We start from the raw sequence: 16,036 nt of genomic DNA on the forward strand, positions 1-16,036 counted from the left end.
TATTGTAATCACACTATCCAAACGTGTGTAAGATATCAATACATGTTGTTTTGTTGTGTGCTTTTTTTTTCTTTTTTTTTGTTTGTTTGTTTTGTTTTGTTACGGAAACATTCATGATTTGATGATCTGGAGGTGTACTGGCGATGGACGAATCAAATGAATTACTACACAGGGGATATGTGGATAGTAACGATTTATTTGATTGCATCCGGCTTTTACCTCTACGTTAAGTCGGAGTGTTATGGTTTTAACGTTTTCTATATTGTATAGCGAAAATGTTTTAGGTGCTTCTTTATCTTTATGTACTTAGCACACATCCGATCTGACCACTCGATATGCTCATCTTTTCATCCTCTTGTCTGTATGCTCGTCCTTCGGAGCAATATCTGCAATAGGAGAGATCGTCGTGACGTCACGCAATAACACCTGTTTATCTGGTGGTTGGTATGGAAGCCCTGGAGTATGGAAGCCCTTGAGGGACAATTGATTTCCGTACTTCCCACTTCTGACTTCTAACTTTTGCACTTCTCACTTCCAACCTCTTGACTTCCTACTACCTACTTCTAACTTCCGCACTTCTGACTTCTAACTTCCACACTCCTGACTTCCAACTTCCTGACTTTCGACTTCTGATTTCCAACTTCCACACTTCTTACTTCCGACTTCTTGACTTCTTATTTCCTTCTTCTAACTTCCCCACTTCTGACTTCTAACTTTTGCACTTCTCACTTCCAACCTCTTGACTTCCTACTACCTACTTCTAACTTCCGCACTTCTGACTTCTAACTTCCAAATCCTGACTTCCAACTTCCTGACTTTCGACTTCTGATTTCCAACTTCCACACTTCTTACTTCCGACTTCTTGACTTCTTACTTCCTTCTTCTAACTTCCGCACTTCTGACTTCTAACTTCCGCACTTCTGACTTCCAACTTCCTGACTTTCGACTTCTGATTTCCAACTTCAACACTTCTTACTTCCGACTTTTTGACTTCTTACTTCCCTCTTCTAACTTCCGCACTTCTGTCTACTAACTTCCGCACTTCTGACTTCTAACTTCCTGACTTTCGACTTCTGATTTCCAACTTCCACACATCTTACTTCCGACTTCTTGACTTCTTACTTCCCTCTTCTAACTTCCGCACTTCTGACTTCTAACTTCCACACTTCTGACTTCTAATTTCCTGACATCCGACTTCCAACTTCCGCACTTCCGACTTCCAACTTTCCCTCTTTGGAAGTCGGAAGTAAAAAGTGTGGAAGTTGGAAGTCGGAAGTAAGAAGTCAGGAAGTTGGAAGCTAGAAGTAGGAAGTAGGAAGTCAACAAGTTGGAAGTGAGAAGTGCAAAAGTTAGAAGTCAGAAGTGGGAAGGACGGAAATTAATTGTCCCTCCAGGGCTTCCATAGTACAATTGATTTCCGTACTTCCCACTTCTGACTTCTTACTTTTGCACTTCTCACTTTCAACTTCTTAACTTCCTACTTCCTACTTCTAACTTCCGCACTTCCTTCTTCTAACTTCCACACTCCTGACTTCCAACTTCCTGACTTTCGACTTCTGATTTCCAGCTTCCACACTTCTTACTTCTGACTTCTTGACTTCTTACTTCCTTCTTCTAACTTCCGCACTTCTGACTTCTAACTTCCGCACTTCTAACTTTCAACTTCCTGACTTTCGACTTCTGATTTCCAACTTTCACACTTCTTACTTCCGACTTTTTGACTTCTTACTTCCCTCTTCTAACTTCCACACTTCTGATTTCTAACTTCCTGACTTTCGACTTCTGATTTCCAACTTCCACACTTCTTACTTCCGACTTCTTGACTTCTTACTTCCCTCTTCTTACTTCCGCACTTCTGACTTCTAACTTCCACACTTCTCACTTCCACACTCCTCTTCTTACTTCCACACTTCTGATTTCTAACTTCCTGACTTTCGACTTCTGATTTCCAACTTCCACACTTCTGACTTCTTGACTTCTTACTTCCTTCTTCTAACTTCCGCACTTCTGACTTCTAACTTCCGCACTTCTATCTTCCAACTTCCTGACTTTCGACTTCTGATTTCCAACTTCCACACTTCTTACTTCCGACTTTTTGACTTCTTACTTCCCTCTTTTAACTTCCGCACTTATGACTTCTAACCTCCTGACTTTCCACTTCTGATTTCCAACTTCCACACTTCTTACTTCCGACTTTCTGACTTCTTACTTCCCTCTTCTAACTTCCGCACTTCTGACTTCTAACTTCCTGACTTTCAACTTCTGATTTCCAACTTCCACACTTCTTACTTCCGACTTCTTGACTTCTTACTTCCCTCTTTTAACTTCCGCACTTCTGACTTCTAACTTCAAAATTTCTGACTTCTAACTTCCTGACTTCCGACTTCCAACTTCCGCACTTCTGACTTCCAACTTTCCCTCTTTGGAAGTCGGAAGTAAGAAGTCAGGAAGTTGGAAGTCAGAAGTGCGGAAGTTAGAAGTCAGAAGTGCAGAAGTTAGAAGAAGGAAGTAAGAAGTCAAGAAGTTGGAAGTAAGAATTGGGAAGTTGGAAATCAGAAGTCGAAAGTCAGGAAGTTGGAAGTCACAAGTGTGGAAGTTAGAAGTCAGAAGTGCGGAAGTTAGAAGTAGGAAGTCAGTAGTTGGAAGTGAGAAGTGCAAAAGTAAGAAGTCAGAAGTGGGAAGTACGGAAATCAATTGTCCCTCCAGGGCTTCCATAGGTTGGCAAAACAAATGTTTTTTTACATCGTTTATGTATGGGATCGGATTTTTTAATTTTTAAACTTTTTCGCTCATTTATGGATTTTAAAAATTCAAAAAGTTTTGAAATGCTTACGATTTCATATTTTCTCATTTAAATATCTTTTTAAAAAGAATAACCATTTCAAATGACATATGATTTTAATAGCGGCGTAGCGATGCTCCAAACTTTTAGAAAAAACACTGTAACATAACTGTTTACAAAAAAACATGGACGCTCTGCGTCTGCCCACCCGATATTTGTCTTATCAGTTCTAAAAATAGAAAATACAAGGGATTTGTATACAAACACGATCTCTCCTATGGCTGGTCAAACTAAGTTCATATCGCATACACATATATTTGGAGTTCTGATAGTCTAAGTTACTTTCTTTAGTTTCTTATATGCAGTACAATTCAATGTAGACATAGAGTGGCTTAGTGACTAAGTGTCCAACAAATCAATTTCCCGGAGCCCGCGGGCTACCAGAAATTTTCATCGGGCTACCAAAAAAATCCGAAAGGAAGCACGCCGGGCAACCATAAATCTAAAGCATCAGTAGCCCGGTCATTGTTGATTTACAAAATCAACATCCGGTCGTTTACCCGATTTTAGCTTGCAATAAACAACAACTGACCATGTGTAACGATTATCCGGTCAAAACTGGTTCAAACTAGTTTATATTTAACCCCGCCCATTATGAACGGTAGCTGCAGAAACAGTCTCCGACTTCACGCCGATTTTTTTATCAACTAATTGTGTTACGGCGACTGCATAGGTAACGAGAACATTGAAGTGTTGATATTGATAAAGGGTATTGATCCATTAAAAAGTGGAAAACCATGACAAAAACTCGCCAATTAATGAATTATCCGTAAGCGGCCAGCTGATGACCGAGCACGTGAAAAGTGCCCTGTAAGATTTTCATGCAAGCTTTAAATTACACTATTGTTTACTATCATAAGTATATAACTAAGCAGTCTGGTCCTACCGTAATTTCAACTAGAAAATCCACAATTTTTAATGAATTTCGAAAGCAAAGATGAGTTTAGAATGTCCGTCCAAGATTCTAATAACACCCGATGTCGTATGCAAATTTTCCATATTTTAAAATTCCTTTAAAAAAGCTATCAGTGTAATTTTTTATGATAATTAACATCAAAATTTAAGCCGCTTACATAGTTTCCTTGCACTCAAAATCAGTTAAAGTATGGATAAACAATACTGAAGTCGTACAGATTAGTTAAACCACAATGTTTACAATTTAACCTTTCACAAGAATCAACTTTCGACTAGCAAATATTTGAATGGCACATTAAAAAAGTTCTGGCAACCATAACGTAACTGGGGCTATTTTTATTTTCTGATAGTAGTGTATCCAAAACAGTATATATATTAAAATCTGTGAAGCTGACTTTTTAGCAAATCCAAATAACTGGTTATAAATTACCTCAAATATGTTTCCACCATAAAAATGCTAATTGTGCTTGTCTGATTGACTGGTAAATATGCTACTAAGTCTGATATCACGAATATTGGCGAGTCGGAAGAGGTTTAGGAATGTCCCCGCTACCTTGTGAAATATACCCATGAAATGCCGAAAATTGTGTTTAAAGAAGAAACATCGTATCAACCGTTGGATTATAAACAAGCTTGCAGAAGGCGGAAACACTGCTGCGGGCAAATTCCAAATTAAAAAAAAATGAACGGTTATTTACTAGGGAAAAAAATACTAATTACTATCAACTGCTTTTACAAAACAGTACGCCGTTTATCTGCAAAAAAAAAATATTTGTTTTTACCACTCTCAAGAGTGATACGTCTTTCGAACACTAGTATGAGACATATTCCAAAAGACTCGAGTAAATGAAAACACTCAAAATAGGCATACATTGTACATAAACAGTGTAACTATCAATCAGAATACTGCATTTCCGTCCAATTTTCACATGCTATCGTCAGTACACATTTGTCAACCAGTACAAAATACGCTATCCCCATTACAGTAGGGTAAACAGTAGTCTGTGTTTGTTCACTGGAGATAACTCCTGAGGCTATACAAATTTTGTATCATTATGTCCCTTTTATTCTCAAAACATAGATAACCAGAGCCAAGACTGATGAAGTCAGAATATTATATAAAAGATTTTTTTTTTCTAAAAAAAAAGATTATCTAGTTGGTAGCCAGACTAGGTAAACAGTTATAAGGGTATATCTTTAACAATTTAAAAGTTACACAGCCAGTTTAATCAATAAAAATAGTTTGGCCACTGCTCGTAAAGTCGTACGATTAAGAACTTTTATTTCTTCAAAATATTTCATATAAATAACAATATTTTTCGAAATTCTGTGAACTTCGAGGTGATCGTCTCAGATGAAAGAGAACGTTTTTCATAGCTGGGCAGATTAAGTAATTTATTCGGGAAAATACTGCATTTTGAGATGCAAGCACAAAATTTGGCATGTGTACTTGTCTGAGCCTCCTCCTTTCAAAAAGCCCGTTAGGCACATGAAAATTAAATATGGCGGCCATTTTTCAAGATGGCCGCCACAGGAAGTTGATTTTTTACTTGAATAGACCTAAACAGAGTTCTTTTTTTTTGTCAATTTTGAGGAAAAGATATCTTTTAAGATGTTTTCAGTGTGCAAAACCTATTTTTGAGACACAAAAGACTGGTTTCAAATCCAATATTGCGTCTTTTTTTCAAGATGACCGCCGTTTTATGTGAAAGAACTAATTTTCCATTAATATTGACGTTTTAAGTTGAATCAATTTTAATGTTATAGTCGAACGGCATATTTAGGGTGTTGAAGGGCAGTTTTTGTCTCGCCTGCGACTTCAGGAATTGACGGCGGACTAAGACGTAGCTTTTCCGGCGGGACGGTGATGACGACTGTGGCGTTGGCGTCAACGTTAAGTTTGTATGTCAAGTCCTTATCTCAGAAACTACTCTGTTTATTGAGTTGAAACCTCGCACATGCCTTTGTGGTCATTAGGCGATGTACCAGACCAAGTTCCATAACTCTGACAAAGATTTTAACAAAAGTATCTCCCTTTTTAACTTAGAATTTTCAACGTCAGGTCGTCGTATTAAGTATTTTTCTCAGAAACTATTAGGTTTATTGGGTTGAAACATCACACACGCCTTCATGGTCATTAGGCACTGTACAAAGCCAAGTTCCATAACTCTGACATGAATGTTAACAATTTATCCCCCCTTCAAAATTAGAAATTGTAACATTAAGTTTTTGTGTCTCTACATGGAATGTTATTCAATTATGTCCCTTTATGGCTGTCACTGCTTGATTAGAACTTGTGGTCCAGCTTTATATTACGCAGACATTTTTAAAATTAAAGTGTATATAGCAATCCACGTAGACACATCAATTTTATAAACAGAAGACCTGCTTTGTGTCATAGGTAAAACAATGCAGATATACTGTACTTGTTTCCTCTGAAAGGCATGTCTCAAGACTTTATATTTTGGCCAAATAGTTGTCACTTTCAGAGGAAAGTTTCAAACAAGTACAGTATGTCTGCATTGTTTCACCTATGACGTCAATAGACGTCACATGGAGACAGGATATATTCCATATCCTGCTAGTATTTGATATATTTCAGATATGAAGTTTGATTAAAACAAAATGGCTGCTACACTGCTGGAGTAATTGAATCAAGTCAGATTATTTATTAGCTCCAGCGAACGTATCGTTTCCGAGAGTAAATTTAGTGTTTTCTTGCCGATTTCATTCTATTTAAGTTGAAGCTCATGAAGTTTGACAAAAGTTAGCCGTAAAAGCGGAATAACTCTGAATGGGATACACGGACGTTGGAATCTTGTTTTAAGTTAAATCATCGTAAAATAAAGGAATTGACATATTTGTTACTCAGCAGTTTGTTGTATGATCATTTAATCTACGTGCAAGATAAACGAGATAAATGATTTAACAGGAAACGGGATGAAAGCCGAAGTATCAACACATTTGTGACATCGTGAAATCTGGTGACTTTCGAAGGGATGGAACAAGAAGTTTTTTAGTGTTTCTGATCTAAGCCAGTTCATAACCTGTGTAAATGAGCTTTTGTGTTTTGTGATTTAACCAAAACACAAGTCATTGTGCATTTTATGGCTGGTGTAAATCAAAACATGATGACCAAACAAATGATTGTAGGATTCCAGTCTGCACTGTAAGTAGCTTTGTTAATTTACAAAATGTGTTGATTATAGCATGTAAGTAAAGGGTAGTCGGCAAGATAAGATCGTTATACAGCTTGTTGGTGACAGGATACGGGATATACGCTGTCTCGAAAATCCATATCAGGCGAGAGCGAAGCGACAGCATATATCCCGTATCCTGTCACCAACAAGCAGTGTAACTAATATTATATATGCAATACCATAGTCAGCTATTAGTTCAAACACTAGTTTTATACTAGTATGTGGATACTGTAGATAAGTGTTAATAGAACAAGATATTACCTCTGTTTAAGAAAAATGATGGCACATCTGTATGTTTACTCATCACTTCTGGGCTATGTTCGGTGTCCGTTTCTCCACCGTGATATATGAATTTTAAAAACTATGAAATTATGTATATACTTACAAAATTATGCAGATACAGGAGAATATGTACAAAAATGCAACAGATACGTGTTTATAGCATGTAGGCCTGTTAATTAATACAGCTATTAAGCATTTACGGTATGAATGCATGCAAACATTAAATCGCGCCTATTGAATGTACGATTGTGAGTTACAATTATCCCCCTTTATTAGCATTACGCCATTTGTGCAATAAATATTTGACAAGTAATTTTTGTATTTGAATTAATTTAAACATGACTAAACTATAATTTGAGTGCAGTATATATTTATTTAATGATCATATTATAGAAAACACGTGCTTGTTGGTTTAAATTAATGGTAAACGATCAGATCTAGCTGAAATTGTTTTGACTTTTCTTTATGGTAATTAGAGGTATAACAATTCCAGCTTATTCTGTTGTTGTATAAATTGTTTTACTTTTATTCACCGGCGTTCATATTACCACACATTTATTTTTAAAGAAATTTGAAATTTTGAGGTGTCCTTAAGATAGTAGGAGTTTTTAAAACCAGTCTAATTGTTCTTTTCAGTTTACATAAGCACTTAAGAAATGATTTAATCTGGGTCAGCAACGTGTAGTTTGTTTGTTTATTACAACAGGGGTTTCCGGCAGCCATTTTCAGTCATAAACCTAGAAGAGGTCCTAAGAAGTTTTCAATCTGCTACAGAAAGTCTCCTGTTGTCACAACCTTATTTAAAGTAAGAACTCATACAAATTCAATAATTGTGTTACAGGTGGCCTCTTCAGACACAACCCGAGGGTTCCCTGGCGGATTTATTTAATTGTCAGACTACTCACTGTATTCATAACATTACTTGCTGTTACATTTTATTTTAAGATGATATTCTCCTTTCATAACTTTAATTTGGCAGTCTATTATTGTTAGCCTATATTGGCTTTGTAATTTTGAAAAGTGTTATTCGGCTTGCTTTTTAGTTGATCCAACTTGACAGTAATCTTGATCGATATAATACCCAGTGAACGAGTCGTATGGGTACTAAACACTACTGAAATATCTATTCCTTTTAGATAGGTTATGTCTATATGTACACCGTTTAAGTATGTACACCATTTAAGTAAGGTTGACATGGTAGATCTAATACTTACCCTAACCTTTAGTCAGTATATTGATAACTTAAAAGGTGAAGCCCTACATACTTCAGCGGTGTGCATTTTCTTTCAAGTAGGTATAGCATGGCTTAGAAGGCTCATGCTGCGTGAAACTGAAGTGAACTTGACTGCTGCTCTTTAAGTTCATCCTACAGAATCAGCTAAGATTGACAATATTTAGTGTACAGGCAGATTGAACGATTACACTAGCAAAACGACCACTTTTATGAAAAAAAAACTTTGGGTCAGCCTCCTCCTGGACCCATCTTCTGTCTCTGCCAGCTGTCAGCCAATATGTTTAGCCTTTTAAAACTAATTGAGCACAAAACATGTTTTGTTACAATTTCAACAAGTTTTTAAAAACAGCACCACCTACGGATGCCATCGCACGTCTACAAGTGCTGGACAGTATGTAAGAAAAGAGGTATAGTTCAGAATTTCTAAATATAAAAAGGGCCTTAATTCTGACAAAATGCATATAAGAGTTATGGTTCTTGTCCTACACAGTCATCTGATGATGATAAATAAGTGTGCAAAGTTTCAAAGCTGTAGCACTTATAGTTTTTGAGAACAGGTGGACCTGAACAAACATTTTAAGCAAGAAATTCAAATTTTCTATGACAAAAAGGGGCATAATTCAAAAAAATGCATATCAGATTTATGGTTCTTGGCCTACATAGTTTCCTTATGATGGTAAACAAGTGTGCAAAGTATCAAAGCTGTAGCTCTTATAGTTTTTGAGAACAGGTGGACCTTAACAAAAATGTTAACCAACGCCGTTGACAACAATACCTCGTAGACTTTTTTCAAAAATGATACGAGCTAAAAATGTCCCTTTTGCTAATAAAAATACTATCGTGTATCAATGCAATAAATTTTACTTCTGCATGTGATGGACTGTATAAACCTAAAAGTTTTAAGTTACCTCCTGTCATAATTACATGAAAATTAAACCTCTCCCCCTCTTTCTCCTCAGACCTCTGTAGTTGTAATATTGTGCTCTTATACTCGGCTTCCCTGATTGGCACCTCTTGAGTTATTCATATGCTCCGATTTCAGAATGTCAACTGACAGAGAAAATCTCGAAAACCAGAGCGACTCTATGGAACAAAATGACCCTGCAAAGGCTCTTATCGAAGAGCGAATCAGGAAGAAAGAGAAGGAACTGCAACAAGTAACTTCACGCATCGAACTGTTGAAGAAAGAAAGGGAATTGGATTTAAAGATAAGACAGGCAAACAACTTAGGTGAAATATGTCGTAATTTATGTCTACTTTGATTTTAAAAAATGGCAGGCATATGCATTATGCCACATATTGAATTGTGCAGATGTAATCGATATGGACGCATTTTGTAGCCTTCCGCTACTAGAATAATGTGCTGCATTTGGATGATAATCGCAAAAGCAAATTTGTTCAGGAGAATCAGAAACAATTTTATTGATTTTACTTTAATATATTTGGTGTTGATTTCTCTTTTAGTATAAATAGTTTTGCAAATGAAATACTCATTGAGTGACATTAAATCTATACGGAAAACTTACAATATTTAGGTAGAACTATCCATTAGTAGGTATGAAGTATAATGAACAAACATTACAAGTTACCTTAAATACTTTTTTAATATAATGTCAAATTATACACTGAATCCTGTACCAGTCTTATTTACTTTTCTAGGATAAATATTCTAGCATATTAGTACTATATTTTAGTATTTCATGTTTGTGGGTAAAAACGTGAGCCTGTGTTCACTGGAAAGGATAAATACCGGTAAACCTGAAGTGTGTTGCAGAAATGGCACGAGTTACGACAGTTTTCCGTTAAAAAAAAATAAAAAAGTGGAAAACCACAGGTCGCCCAACACGACATAAATGTAATGTTGCAGGCTCGGTTTGATTGAGCCTGTTCATGGACGGTAGTGGAAATGCAAGCTACCGCCCACGCCCTCTAGCCCCGGGTTGAGCAGAACTCAACTTTTACACATGTTATACGTACCAGAATATAATTTAGAGGCATCTGCAGATGTATTGAACCCTAGATTAGGCATTTGATAAATAGTGAAGGATCGCCTGATCAAACTTCATTACACATTTGGTGCTACATAAATCGTTATGATGGCTGCTTTATCATTCAATACAAAGTAATGTGTTTTTGTCATTTCAGAACGCCTTTATATAAATAATGGTACGGATTCTGAGATTGCGAATGAAATGGCATCATCACATGAAAGAGGCAAACAGGTCAGAATGTTTTTTTTTCTAACTCATTTTACAAAGAAGTGCCCCGTTGTAAACAAAGTTATTAGGCATACGGTTACGATTTACTGAATCGAGGTTGGGTGATTGTCCATGGATTAACGATTAATTTATTCTTTTGATTTGATCACATTTTGGAGACAAGATTATCTTACAAAACAATACTAAACAGACAATCAATTTATGGTAATGACGCAATTAATATATGTAAATATGAAATGGTTTGACTGGTGCCCCAACTTCCTGTCACTGGGCATGGTTTCATTACTCTATGTGAAATATTTTAAAATATATGCATACACTTTAAACAATTTATGTATATTTTTCACTTAGTCAAGAATCGTATCTGGTCTGTTTGGGTAAAATCTTAAACAGAACACCAGATGCACAACTTCACATGCTATATAAAAATCATCTAATGTTTTATGGCTCCAGGTAAAGTACATTTTGAGATACTTGTGACGCTATTTTTATGGCCTTAACGCTTATTAGTCCCCTACTGGTTTAAAACCAGTTTCGGGGACTATAGGAATGCACTTTTCCGTCATTCCGTCCGTCCGTCTGTCCGTGCCCGCGAAATGATGGTTAAGTGACTGCATAACGGTACTTTCTCTTTGATGTCATTCATTCCGTTCTGTTTATGTGACTATTTTTCTTTTTATGTGACTGTTAGAACAATAGAGAGAACAATGGGGGAGTCACATAAAGACCGTTTCGTTAGAACTTCCGTCCGTCCGTCTGTCCGTGCCCGCGAAATGATGGTTAAGTGACTGCATAACGGTACTTTCTCTTTGATGTCATTCATTCCGTTCTGTTTATGTGACTATTTTTCTTTTTATGTGACTGTTAGAACAATAGAGAGAACAATGGGGGAGTCACATAAAGACCGTTTCGTTAGAACGTCCGTCCGTCCGTCCGTCCGCAATTTCGTGTCCGGTCCATAACTCTGTCATCCATGAAGGGATTTTAATATTACTTAGCACAAATGTTCCCCATGATGAGACGACGTGTCATGCGCAAAACCCGGACCCCTAGCTCAAAGGTCAAGGTCACAATTGGAGGTCAAAGGTCAACAGGGCTTTTTTCCTGTCCGGTCCACAACTCTCCCATCCATGAAGGGATTTTAGTATTAATTGGCAATAATGTTTCCCATGATGAGATGATGTGTCATGCGCAAAACCTGAACCCCTAGCTTAAAGGTCAAGGTCACAATTGGAGGTCAAAGGTCAACAAGGCTTTTTTCCTGTCCGGTCCATAACTCTCCCATCCATGAAGGGATTTTAATATTACTTGGCACAAATGTACCTCATAATAAGATGATGTGTCATGCACAACTTCATATCCCTAGCTCAAAGGTCAAGGTCACACTTAGCAGTCAAATGTTAACATAACATGAACAGGGTCTGTTTCTTGACCGGTCCATAACTCTGACATTCATTAAGGGATTTTAATATCACTTAGCACAAGTGTTCCCCATGATGAGACGACGTGTCATGCGCAAATCCCGGACCCCTAGCTCAAAGATCAAGGTCACAATTGGGGGTCAAAGGTCAACAGAGTTTTTTTCCTGTCCCGACCATAACTCTGCCATTCATGAAGGGATTTTAATATTACTTGGCATAAATGTTCCCCATGATGAGACAACATGTCATGCGGAAAGCCCAGACCCTTAGCTCAAAGGTCAAGGTCACAATTGGAGGACAAAGGTCAATAAGGTTTTTTCCCTGTCCGATCAAGAACTCCCATCAAGATATTACAATATTACTTGGCATAAATGTTCCCCATGATGAGACGACGTGTCATGCGGAACTCCCAGTACCCTAGCTTAAAGGTCAAGGTCACACTTTGAGATCAAAGGTCAAGAGGATTTTTTTCCTGTCAGGTCTATAACTTTTGTCATGCAAAGCAGGATTTAGATATCAGTTGGCACAAATATTCCCCTGGATGAGACAACATGTTATGCGCAAGAACCAGGTCCCTAGGTCTAAGGTCAAGGTCATATTTAGAGGTCAAAGGTCAAATTCAAGAATGACTTTGTACGGAACATTTCTTCTTCATGCATGGAGGGATTTTGATGTAACTTGGACGAAATGTTCACCACCATGAGGCACCCTTGTTTTTAGAATTACGTCCCTTTGTTGTTACTATAAATAGATTTTATTGTAACTTTTTTATTACTGGCGGTAGAGAAAAATCGAGACCACTTTTCTGTGGTACAGCATGCATGTTACATCAAATTTTTAGGTGTATTTTGACCTATCTCTACCTGGTAAAGAGTTTCTTGTGGACTTATATTATATAGATTTTTTTTTTCTTTTAAGATTAATTTCCCTTTGTTGCTACTATAAATAACATACATGATAACATTTTTATAATCAGCCAAAAAAATTCAATATGAAAACAACTGTGGGTTTTTATATATGCACATTTTAATCCAAGTGTGTTGTTATAACATATTGTATATGTAGTACAATATTGTTTATACATCATTGACAGATATCAGTTCATTATGTTATACTGCAGTAGAGAAAATTAGGTGCCTTCCAGTAGGGGACTTTGTATTGCATGGCAATACTTCATTCACTTGTTTTTGATTGATTCAAGTGCCATAACTCTGGTCTTGCTGAGTGAAATCCAAACAAACTCAGGTGCACAACTTCACATGTTAAATAATATTTCTATGATGTTTTATGGCTCTACGTTTTAAGATACTGAGTAAAATCTCTAACAAAACCTACGATGCACAACTTCACATTATTCCAATACGTTTTGAAATACATGCGACACAAACTTTTAAGCCCTTTTTATGCTTATTTTTGAGTCAAGGGTCATAACTCTGATCTGGTTATGTGAAATCCCAATAAAAACACCAGGTGCTCAACTTCACATGCTGGAGGTTTGATGGCTGTAGGTCAAACGACAAACTCGGACGGAGGGACAAGGGCATCTCTCAGTGAGACAAAAAGCGACTGCATAGGAAATACATCTTAATAAAGTTAAGATAGGTATACATCAGCAGATAGATAATAAAGCATGCATCAACATTATTTGGGATGCAAAACTGCAAGCATAATTTAAACAAAAGCAACTACTAGGCATTTTGAGCATTTGCACCTTAAACCACTCCAGGTCTGTACAGGTCTCTTGAGCTCAACAAAGTCCGCTATTGTTCTCAGCATGTTTTGGTGTCTATTCTTTACCTGGGTGGCCTCAAACCGAAAGCTTTCTTTACCATTTTAACTCTTGGTTAACATGTAGAGTGTTAACATTCCTGAAAGTATTATTTGATGAATTGACACATAAATTTCCTATATATACTTTGGTGATATGATACTGTAATCATTTAGAGGAAAGAACGACTGTCACAGTACTGGCTGCGGATTCATTACATGGATAGTATTTTCACAGTTATTTCGCCATTTTCACCAAGCTCTTTCTAATGGGAGATGTTGATAAATGTTGCACATTCCCTTTAATTTAAATAGCCTTTTGCACATCTCTATTTATAAATGTTTGTTTAACTATCGCACACTCTTTTACTGCATCTTGAAAGCTTTTTGGTCAAAGTTCTTATATGATCTAAAATGTTCGAAGACGCGGGCTTCGGAGTTAAACAAGCTTCCAACTTACTATCAAACAAAAGAAGGTTAAATAGAAATAACAGAATTTTTTTCTTAGTTTCATTTTGTAGTTCGTTTTCTTAAATTGCCGTTAGAACATGACTACAGTAATGAAGTTGTGAGTGTACCATTGTTCTCTGGAATATCCATTTATATCGTAAAATTTGTTATTTCAGGCAAACCTGTTGACAACGGAGAATCTTGTCAATACTTTGTGTGGTATAAAACTTGATGAAAACGAAGAAAAACTTTACAGATTTGCTATGCGTACTATTGCAGAAGAAAATATGAAAGGCGGACTATATAATGTGGTGGTAACAATTTATTTTTCTCGAATTAGAAAGTACAGTGTTAAAAAAGGGGCTCAAGACCAAAGAATGATAATATTTTTTGACGAGGACAACAAGCCTGTCTATAGATGGGAAATCAAAAATAGCCTTTTGAAGAAGTAAATGTGCTGTCGAATCAATACGGATTTTAGAATTGTGACACGCAATAACTTCAGTTACCAGTTATACAAGCAACCTGATGACAATTTGGTATACATGATGATAGCATACGGATCTATAGTATCAACTTTCAACAACAAGCCATGCAATGTAAGAGCCTTAACTTTGGTCTCGAAATGGGATGTCATTACTGAGGATATATAGCAATTACATTGGCAGTGTTAACCTTCATTCACAGGACACCGTTTTTGTTTCAAGAGAATGTCGCTTGTGAAAGACAAATCCTTCGGCTTATTGTTAAATGTACTAACTTTCCGAATGTCTCTAAACACTAAACAAAATGACATCAAAGGTACATCCTGAATACATGTATGACTAGCTTACGTAAATCAGCCTATGGATTAAGTCATCATAAGGAGTGTATATTTAGCTTTCATGTGTACAAAAGAATGATTCACATTTTACCTTTCTCTAAGTTTATTTTAAATTAGTGAAATGTAGAGACAAGTCTGAAAAATACAACATTTGAATAGGTGTTGATCACTGGCAAACTGCATTTTCAGACTGGTCTTCAGGCTGTTTTTGTACTGCACTGCAATTTCTATTCTATTATAGCAATACATACTTTTATGATTCAGATATATTCCTGTTAGTAAATCACAACTTCCTTAATAGTCAAGTGGACATTTGTTCTCAAAATTTTGGCACAAAATCCCGCAGAACATGACCCACATTTACTACTCGATTACAGTCACCGCCGAACCAGCGAGGGCGCATGATTAGTTACACTTAAACCGCGCAGACATTACATTTGCCAATGAATCTTTCACAACCAATGGAACATAACCAGTTGCATTGGTTTTCACAGCCAACACCCAAATATCATTTCATACATTGTATGCATTGATCTGTAGTCGTAGTCTACACACATTTCCTTGCATCGGTTTTCATAGCGGTGACCCCAAAATCCAACCAAACATTTATCGGACTTGCCAAATTGTTTGATATATCCATCTTGACAACTAGCGTCACATCTTTGTTCACACAATGAGCCCCATAGTTCTGGGAAATAAGTCTTGCATTCGATACCAGTGGCATTACTCTGCATAAACAAACATCTACTTCACTGAAATAGAATCGTTCACTTTTCTCCACCAAATCCGTCTTTACATTCTCTACAACATCCGTTAGCTCTGGCGCACCTAGGAGACAAACAATTCGAACAAATTTGTTCACACCTGTCGCAACAAAAACCAC

At 36.7% G+C, this 16,036-nt stretch overlaps 1 protein-coding gene across 1 annotated transcript; it reads left to right on the forward strand.

The window, feature by feature from the left end:
- The first annotated feature begins 4,404 nt into the window (after nt 1-4,404).
- LOC128557859 (uncharacterized) lies at nt 4,405-15,416 on the forward strand. The gene is made up of 5 exons (XM_053546372.1): nt 4,405-6,926; nt 7,946-8,044; nt 9,516-9,703; nt 10,619-10,695; nt 14,507-15,416. Exons 1-5 carry the CDS (start codon nt 6,865-6,867, stop codon nt 14,780-14,782), a joined length of 702 nt encoding a protein of 233 aa, XP_053402347.1. The 5' UTR covers nt 4,405-6,864; the 3' UTR covers nt 14,783-15,416.
- The last annotated feature ends 620 nt before the right edge of the window (nt 15,417-16,036 follow it).

This window comes from Mercenaria mercenaria, chromosome 6, assembly GCF_021730395.1.
Source record: "Mercenaria mercenaria strain notata chromosome 6, MADL_Memer_1, whole genome shotgun sequence".
Taxonomy (NCBI): Eukaryota; Metazoa; Mollusca; class Bivalvia; order Venerida; family Veneridae; genus Mercenaria; species Mercenaria mercenaria.